At 39.7% G+C, this 10,173-nt stretch overlaps 1 protein-coding gene across 1 annotated transcript; it reads right to left on the bottom strand.

Annotated features, from left to right (window-relative positions):
* Positions 1-230: 230 nt before the first annotated feature.
* Positions 231-9,652, bottom strand: LOC104951345 (DNA-directed RNA polymerase, mitochondrial-like; the record flags this gene model as incomplete). Its single annotated transcript, XM_010777983.1, has 8 exons — positions 9,635-9,652; positions 8,913-9,062; positions 7,024-7,191; positions 6,470-6,640; positions 5,294-5,533; positions 2,795-3,580; positions 2,168-2,290; positions 231-353 (listed from the first exon to the last, which is right to left on the bottom strand). Coding segments are annotated over exons 1-8 (1,779 nt in total), but the record flags the coding sequence as incomplete, so codon positions are not given.
* Positions 9,653-10,173: the final 521 nt, after the last annotated feature.

Here is a 10,173-nt window from a genome sequence, read left to right as displayed (position 1 = left end):
AGCGTCTACTCTCAATGCACTTTAATGCAAGGCCTGAAGAAATGAAACACCTTTTTTTAGATGCTAGAACTGAAGTGAGAAACTTGAAATATATTCTCAATGTTTAAACTGTCACTAACTCATGGGAAACAGGAAGAGATTAACAGTTTAGCGGTACCACAATTTGGTTACATTGTGCAACACCAAAGCCATCCAGTTCAAAAAGGTAACAAAAACCAAACCAAGCTGACCTGCTGTGCGACTCCACTGTACACATCCTGAGGCAGCTCACAGGGCGTGAGGTTGACTGATGTGGCACCAATAATATCTCTGCCCAGAGCAGCGTAGTGCTGGAGACCATTACAAGAACCGTCCTGCAGGAGAAAAGGAGAGGGATTAAAGCGAGGAGAGAACACAGGCAGAAAAGGAATAATCAGCACACAATCAGAGCGGGCAGCACAGGGAGAAAAAGGTAACGGGTACACAAAGGAATATGGATGTTAAAGAATAGCAAACATACTAAAAAGAGGAAACAGAAATGGGGACAGAAAGGGCAATATGAAATACATGAGCATCAGCTAAATGGAGGAGAAAAAATATATTTTGTTAAGGCTTTTAGTTCATACCATATTCACTCTGTCAAAGCCACAAAGTGAAGCTTGCACTTTACGCCAGACCGTCAAACCGTCAATGAGCATTTTAAATGATCTGCACCATTCAAAGAAACATCTGGACCGGATTTGGTATCAGACTTGCGGTTAACAATTAACTGATGATATATTTGTTTATCATTTACACTCAATTAAAAGTCACTGGTGGTCAGTGTTACAAAATTAAAAAGACACAACATGAATATTGCAAAAAAAGTTAGCCACAATCCTGGAAGCTGCAGAAGTTATCTTATTTATTTTATGTCTGTCCTAATGTGACATTAACCTGAATGTCTCTCTACTTTGCCTAAAGTTCTGTAACTTTCATTAAAAGTCTCTCACACAAGTCTCCTTTGGCTTCTTAGATCCTTTCCTTTATTTATTAACTCATTATCTCAGTTCACATTAGTTAACATCAATGGGACAGACTCAGCTAAAAGGCTCATTTTTTCTACAGACCAAGAGCAGATTGATGATCAAAGCTGAGTAGTTGGGTGGGTAGTCTGGCCATATTGATTACACTGCATTTCATGTTAATATAGTTTATATTATGCTTTTTACTTTGTATAAGTTTAAACTCTGGAATCAGAAACAATATTGGCACTTTCTTTACTTGCATTTGTATTGGTTTGCTTTAAAAGGACTGGGTTCTGGTTTCAGACAGAGGGTGAACATTAAACATGTCGCAGTAGATACACTAAATACATATATGAGGGACTGCGGATGGAAATGTGCTTAAAGCTGAATCTGGCACTGTTACGCTTGATACATTTGAATGTTTTAAGTGTTCATTACTGTGCATTGTCCCTGCCAAATAAACAATTCAATAAATATATGAACCTAGCATAGTTGGGACCCTTTCATTGAGTTTGACATGTTAATGTTTGGTATGTCATTCAGAGGAATTATATCAAATGTGTACATTCCTAAAATATCATAAAGAGGTTTGTTTTTAAGTGCCAAATAAAAGGAACATTATATCACGATGTTGACGAAGGTCTTAGGGGCAGACAGTGTTGCTTTGCTCTAAAAAATAAAAGCTTGAGATAATGCTTAAACCTGTATATCATCTGTATGTATTATCTGGACACCTGACATACGTTTCCTCAGTAAGTGGGCTTGAAATAATCGTAACCATAAACCCAACACTGGCACTCGTTGAGGAGTTGTCTGTTGCTTTTGTTTGTATCCGAGTACAGGATATCTGAGGCTGTGGTCTGTGCGGTGAGATTAGAGCTACAGGTTTCTAACAGATACTATAAATGGCCCCAGATGGCAGGCGATGTTTTGCCTTGTTAACTTCGATGTGCCCTGTAAAACAGCACTATAAAGCATGACTGAATGATTTTGAGGATAATCGCTTCTAATCATCTTATTTTATTTTTAAATCTTTGTTTCACCCAAGAGATGAATTTAATTTCTATTCAGCAGTTGAATGACTTATTAAATAACACATCAGTAGGAGATGGGACATGAGATTCAAACCGCTACACGACTCTGTAAACAGATAAATAATTAGTTCAGGTGTTTTATGGTACCTGGTGAACAGGAAAATGAGAGATGAACCGCGTTGGGTCGGGAGATCTCACAGCGTTGGCTATCTCCATGCAGCAGCCCAGAGCCTGCCAGGGCTCATCTGCATTCATCCACCACTTCTTACCCTGACAAAGACAAACACATTATCCTGCATACATAAACACCACCGGGAAAAGCATTTTACTTTTTGATTTGACAGACATTCATATCCCCTTTAGAATGAGTCACCTCTACAGCTGACCCCAGTAAGAGAAAGGGATATGCTATAATCTGCATTTTGAATACTGATCAGTGCACTACTCATTCTTTATGACTATTGCTGTATAAAAAAAGGTACGTTTCAAACAATTATCTCGTCTTCAGCATTCATTTCTTTAACAATAATAATATGCCACTGTATTCTGTATATTGAAATATACACGTTTTGTTCTAAAATGGAGCAAATGGCAGTAAACCAGATTCGCCTCCAGGATATATAAAGTATTCTAATTCCAATTCTGGCTGCATATATTAAAAGAATGGCAGGCTTATTTGAATAGAATAAGAAGTTTTAACTATAACCTATGTAGAACTATTAATGTCTCTCTGAACTATGGATAAACAGGACAGAGAAATAAAGAGAAACTGACAGTGAGAGGGTTGTCGGCAGAGTCCAGGATGTCCTCCATGATGCTGTTGGCGTACTCCAGCCGTCCCTCCAGTGAGCTCTTCTTCATCAGTCCCGTCAGATTGACTAAGTGGATCTTTATCCAGTCAAGTCCCTTTGGACCCAGGGGCTTCCCATCTGCAAACACGAGGACAGCCCGTGTGACATCACTTCCTAGGTGATTAAAGTGCGGGGGACAGGGGTAGGTTCGTCCACGGAAGTCCATGTTGTGAGGGAACCAGAAGACCTCATCCCGCATGCAGTTGGCGATGGAGAGTTTATAAAGAGCGTCCATTCGCAGGCTGTGCATCTCACTGCCCTTCTTCCTGGCATTACTCACCTCCCTCTTCATCTGGGCCTTCTCAGAAGACGTACTACTGGGATCTTGGGCGCTGAAATGGGGTATTTTGGGGGCTTCTGACAAAGGAGGAGGGATGTCTAGCTTATCATTACCACGATCATTAAAGATGGAGATAATAATATCCAACAAAGGCTTATTGATCCTCCATGCACAGTTGCCCAGCTGGTTGAGAGTGTCCAGGACCGCATGGAGGTTCTGGCATTGCTCCAGCAACTCCATGTGCTGCGTGGCTCCTTCCGCTGTGCGCATCAGCTGGCTAGGTGTCAGCAGGTAGGCTCCGGACTTGACTGAATTCCAGGGCACAGGAGGGCACAGCATTGGCATCACATAGGAGTCAAAGGTTAACTTGGTCTCCATGGCTTCCAGCTGGATCTGAGACAGGATGGGGTGAGGTTTGATGAAGCCGACCTGCAGGGTGAAACATCGGAGCACATCCAATTAGAAGCCAAACATAGCAGAAGAAAACATGAATGTGAATTCTCATAAATGAATACCAGTAGATGAGATACATAATCTGTTTCAGAGCAGTTACAATCAGAACCCAACAACTAGGCTAAGCACTACTTCGATTGATATTAGTCCTCTGTTTATCACCAATTAATATCAGATCACTGACATCCACAGAATACTATGATATCTGCTCGCACATTTTCCATTACAGACTGAAAACCCTTCTCTCTTGACCGCAACTTGGCAACAAACAAAAAAATCACTCTTCTGTAGATAGCACTTTGTATTATTTAAAGGAGTAGTAGCAATTGGATATAGTTGGTCTATTGATAGCTTTGTATCTGCAGGATTCTTGCTTTAAAAAAAAGATGATTTCTTAATGGTTGAATGCACTCATTAATAAAAGCGCCGGCTTAATAAAATGTAATTGAATGTTATATGAGAGAAAACTTGTAGGCCAATCATTTACACCACGGCACTGGTTTGTCGCATTCATATTTTAAAAGTGGTCAGGGAAATTCTGGAGATTTTACATTTGAGATGATCTGCTCAAATGTTTTCTTTTATTGAAGTATCTAAAAGCCTGGTCAGGAGTCAGGTTGATATTTTGTTCCTAGGTCACGTTTCTGATGTGAATGATTGTGTCCTAGTAATACACATACAGCATGTAAGACTGGAAATATATACCATCATTACAAAGGCTATACCAACACCTCAGCATTGCGTTGCATGAGTCAGTGTGCCACGCTGGGATATCAAATCATTAGGATGCTCCCCTGATGGGCTAACCTCCGAGGAAAGAGGAACAATAGGAGAAAAGAAAGTAGAAGGAGAAAGAAATGCATATATATATCGTTTTGTATAAAATAAACTTAAGAGTAAAAGTCTGCAACAGTGTCAGAGTGCATCAAATCCAAAAAGTCCACAAATCCCCCTCTCTCTCTCTCTCTCTCTCTCTCTTCCTGCTCTCTCCCCTGACACGGTCGGCTCACCCCCCTGCAGGGTCCCGTGGCAGTAAATCAGCGAGCCAATTAAGGGGACACTAAAAAAGGGATTAGCCACGAACCTATTCATCTTACTCGACTTTTCCCCCTGCCAATTCTCACGAGGGGAGAAATGGTTTTATTATTCACACTCTTCGGAGCCTCACATTGAATAGGTGGGTGCACAAGTGTTCGAGGCAAAAGGCTTCAGAGGGAAAGACTGCCTTCTTTTCCACAGTGAAGGTTAAGGGATTTCCTTTGTTTCTGCTCCACTGTAGATCTTTTTCCATTTTACAATATTAACTGTACAACTACTTAAACTAGGCCCGGTTAATCTTCTTATCTGACTGAATTTGTGTCATTTTCAAAAAGTCCCCATTAATATTATCATTTGATTTGACTGACTGTGAGTTCTCATAATAACAGATCATTGAGTTTATTTTGAAACCTTTTGAAAATGTTCTTCAACTTTAGGTTGCTGGAGATCCTTTTAAATATAATCCTTGACCTTTTTTCCATATAAATCTCAGATGAAAGGATCTTCTTTGGTCTGGGAACCAAACGCTCAGGAATCCTGTTATGAGGTTTTCTATTTTTGCAAAACCGTTTCAGTATGATTGCTACCAACTCCAGGCTAGCAACTTCTTTTGATATCCCTGTGAGTACTTAGAGAAGACTTCCACTGTACCTGTCGTGTGCTGCGAAAGGTGTACATATGGTAGATGAGGGGTATGAACTTCTTGTCGAAATCGGGATTCAGGATGTCGCTATTAATTTTGATGTTGCTGACCATCAGATCCACCATGTACATGCCCAGCTCCAGGGTTACTATGAACGGCAAATCGCTCTCTCCTCCCTGCAGCGAGGGGCCTGAACTATGGTCCGTCACTATCTTACACCACTGCTCTCTGGGAAGGGTGTCAAAATCCTAGAAGGAGAAGAACAGGAGTGTTTTTATTTAGTAAGGATTACGTTTTCACTCATCACAATAAGCTACAGTGTTTTTTAACGCATGTTGACACAAAAGATCAAAGAATGTGTCAAAAAAGCACTGTTTTTGTGATCTAATGAAAAGCTAGCTTTCATATTTCAAGATATCATGAATCCTGTTAAAGTCTAGAGGTATTAAAGGTTCTGCCAAGACAAGAAACCACAGATAGGGAGCCTTCAGGAAAAAGATGATACAAGAGAATAGAGACATTAGTTGGTACTCGGACAAGGAAGTAATAAGTTGGATTAATGATTTGTGTCATAACTAGGGATGCCAGCGATTGTTCGATTTTTCGAATATTCGTTACAGTCTCTATAATCGAAAATTATTTTAAAAAAATCGATTTTATTTATATATTTTTTGATTATTATTTATGTTTTTCTTTTTTTTCTGGCTTAGTTTCAACCAAGGAAAGGGGGGTGAGGGCGGCGAATAATCGATTAATATTCGCCAGGGCTTTCCGATTTTGATTGTGGTCAGTTTCTGGCATCCCTAGTCATAACAGCAAAGAAAAATATAATAATAGGCATATTTTTAACTACAAAGGCTGCATGTAAACAAACAACTAACTTCTAGTATAACTAGGTACAGGAGTATAATGAGCTGTTGCTCATTACAGTCCTGATGACACAGCGGTTTCGCCCCCAGCGGACAAAGACCATAAAAACAGAGTCAGTGAACGGGCTGACACAAAACTTTGAAACAGAGCACCAACTAAAATATGCATGACAACTTTATCTACATTTCTTGTTAAATGTAATGCAACTTAAAATGTCACATTAGCATAGTATCTGATGTAACAGAGTAAAACCAGTACTTAGGTATTGTTCAAAGAAAAGAAATGAGAAGACGTTGGGAATGGTGATACTCTACCTTTCCATCTTTTGCCACCAGGCCCGTGTAGGTGTTGTAAATATTGTTCAATTTTTCCACCGTCTGATTGTGTTGCTTCTGCCTCACGGAGTACTTGGTGTTGACCCTGCCGCCCAGATATTTGGCTAGAATCTTCAGCGCCTCTCCACTTGGAGGCAGTTCGTCAATACTCTGAGGTGTGGGACACAGATAAAAACGTCAAAACATTTATAAACCAATCGTTCAGTCAGAGGGGAAATCAATGTAAAAAACGGTATATTCAGAATTAACAACACATCCCGTGTGTTTGTCCGTGTTGGAAGCAGAGGTATCTGATTAAAACAGGCTCTTTGTTGCTGCCAAAGAGAAAGCATGATGATTTTGCAGCTGTTGTCACTGTCAGATACATGATTTGTGTTGTGTGGCTTTGTGGTCCTACCGCAGTATCGAAAAAAATCAGCTACAAATCGTTTTTTGTATAGTGTACTAGTACAGACGGACAGGCAAGTCTTCGTTAAATCCAAGACTTTCTGCATTTCATTGAGCTGTATGCTGGGCTGGAGGGGTTGTATTACCTGTATCATGATGTCAACATAGTCTTTATCCTCTAGCACACAGAGGTAGGGATAAAGGTTATGCCTATTGTCCGTAGTGTTGGTGTTAGCCAGGATCGTTTTACTCTCCCTCAGGGCCTGGAGGAGGCTCGTGTGCCACAGGACCCGCTGAACCGCCAGCAGCTTCCTCTGAAAGGACAAATATCTGGAAGTCATCCTCATCTCATAACAGAGACTGATAGCAGGAAACAAATAAAGAATGTGACAATTGTCAAACAGAATGCATTGTTGCTTGTTTATCACACACTGGATGAACCCAATTGACATGGTTATGAATTGTGAAGCAGCAGATGGGGCCACCTCTCACTAGACATTGTGTAGCATGAGAGAGTGCATGGTATTTGATGGTTGAGCTTTACCTTTAGACGAAAAGGGGAAAAGCCTTATTCTCTTAAGAGGAACACATCTGTTATTGTGATTGTAGTAATGTGTTTTTATTACATGTACTGTACAGCACTTTGGCTCAACCAAAAATCGCTTTTAAAATGTGCTTTATAAATCAAACTTATTTGATTTATGCCACAGACTGTATCATCCAGGACTAAAACAGGTAGTTTGGCAATGTGATAACATATATAAGTTTTCAATGACAATGGAAATCGTCAGCTGTCCTCATCCCTTTATTTGAAGTTAGGCAGATATCTAAACCAACACTGTTCTTAGCTCTCACGTTTTTATTTGACCAGAAGCGTTTCAAAGAAAACCTGTAAGTATTCAGCCAGAACACGCATGTGCTTCAACATTACTTTCATTTTCCTGTGCACTATAATACATTTTTTAGATGTGCTTCTTGGTTTTTAATCATTTACTTAAGACCATACACGGAATAATGGGAAATTAGATTCTGTGGATGGGTACGCACACTTTGTTCCTGTTCAAGAACATGGGGAGGTATTGCAGTTATACCCATGATCCGAGCACTGAGTTCATTCTTTAGTCAAAGAGTTTTATCCAGACTGAAGCAGAGACACAGTCTTGATTGTGAAGGGAGAGGTGACTGGGTTCTCTCTAGAGGCATCCATTACAATACATTATTATTCTGTCCTGCCTATCTGTAAATGCTTCCCGATCACCAGGGACTCTCAGCCCGCTCGCTTCCCGCGTAGCCCATCTGCAGAGCCAGGCGAGCCAGGCAGGACTGTAAATGCCAGAGTTGGAAAAAAAGGCACACCACAAGAATAAGATGTTCCTGCCTCTAACCTGTCAGGCCTAAATGCATATTATTTAAAAGTTTATAACAGAAAATAAGGAAAAACTTTACTCCTGGCAGACATTGGGTACCATTTGGTGTAGAAATGCATTACTGTCAATACATCAAAGTTACGTAAATGGTGTTAGCATAATCTCTTTAAACAGACAAGAAAACTGCCAAGATAAACACACCATCTTCGTCGGTCATTTGAGCCAGCATGGTGGATTAAGCAGGGAATCTACACGACTTTTAAAAGAAAAGAATTACAGCACAAAACAACAAGATGTCCTTCTAGTACAAATGACGCTATGTTTCTTTTTCCAAATGGAAAAGACAAAGTTTGTAAGAAATTAGGTTTGCTTTTCTTAAAAACAATGCAGCAACAACAACACTCCTGTGATACAGGGAACCAATTATTTGAACTAGTCCGTCACAAATAATCTGACACCAATATATTGAAAATACCAATGTTGTACCTTAAGGATATTTAAGGATTTGGATTGACTATTGATTTTTAAGACTAAACCATCTACTATTTACCTCTATAGCACACTATTTTTACAATTATTTGAAGATTTTTGCATCCACATTTTTAGAAGACGTGTATATATTAAATATGTGATGGAGATGAGGAGAGACAACATGTGTTTTTGTTTACCATTTTGGCCATGTTCTCAGTGATGGGCTTTTGGGCCTCCACAGAGTCGATGGTGATGGTGCAGTCCTGCTCAATGGTGAGCTGTTTTTTAAAACGCTGCTGAAGCTCCTCCTGACTGAAGTCCAATGTAGGGTACCGGTGGTCCGACCGCTAAAACACATGCACACAAACACAACCGTGAGAAAGACAGACAGAAACAGAGAAATAACCGATTCCTACAGTATGCCATTGAAAGATTTTTGTTCACCTTGTGGTTAACCTCTAGAGACAGAAGGTTGAAAGACCCTGACCTTCTTTGTATTTGCCTCTAACCTGCCCACCAATTGATTGCTGGTCTTTTCAGGGCAGTTATCAGAGGCCAAGTCTTAAAAGCATTTTAGTCTGCTGCAAAGAAAGCGTTAGTGTCAAAATCTTTGGCTTGGTAATGCGAGAGTGGAAACCCAGAGTTCATTTTTCTTCTCAGTTTGATATTATCAAGATTTGAATGAACATATATAAAAAGGCAGTTAAGGGGGTCCAAAGCTTAAATGTTAAAAACATTTTCAAAGATCGAAAAGAAAATCTAGCGAAGTGGTCAATTAATGCAAAAATGTTTTGATCATAAATAGCCTGAAATGAATTGCTGAGTGTATGCTTAGTAAATTAACTATCCAAATGCCATTCGAACAAAGCACCAGATAAAATCAGATTGCATTGACAAAGGAAACAACTGAGCAACAGACTGTCACACAGTGCCACATTTCTTACTAAAAGAAATACAATGTGCTTTATAAATGTCAGTTATTGTTTAAAGGAGGTAGTGACCTTGCCAAGGCAGTAAGACCATACTATATGTCGTAGAAAGATTGCAGCCATTAGTGGCTGTAGTACAGCGGTAAGAACATTTATTCGCTCCTAGTAAATCAGGCCTTGGAGAGATGGAGCATGGACCGTAGCCAGAGCAGAGTTTAAGGTAGTCTGCCACATAAATTGCTCACCAGACAGCTCTTGTGCAATATTACAACTTCAGAAAAACAGATGCGCTAAAAAGCTAACACAGGGAAAATTGTGCTGGCACATAGGGTTGAAAGTGCAAAGAAAAGCAAAAAGCTCTACAGAAAGGACTATCCAGCTGTGTGACTTTATTCAAATACATAACAACATTGTAAAACTGTCCAAACCTATAATGTCCCGTGCATAGACTGTATATATATATATATATATATATATATATTAGGGCTGAACGATTAATCAATTTTAAATCGAAATCGCGATTTGAAAT

The sequence above is a fragment of the Notothenia coriiceps genome, unplaced genomic scaffold (genome assembly GCF_000735185.1).
Source record: "Notothenia coriiceps isolate Sejong01 unplaced genomic scaffold, NC01 NC01_scaffold00018971, whole genome shotgun sequence".
Lineage (NCBI taxonomy): Eukaryota > Metazoa > Chordata > Actinopteri > Perciformes > Nototheniidae > Notothenia > Notothenia coriiceps.
Note: the sequence above shows the minus strand (reverse complement) of the source record. Positions and strands in the feature narration are given on the sequence as shown.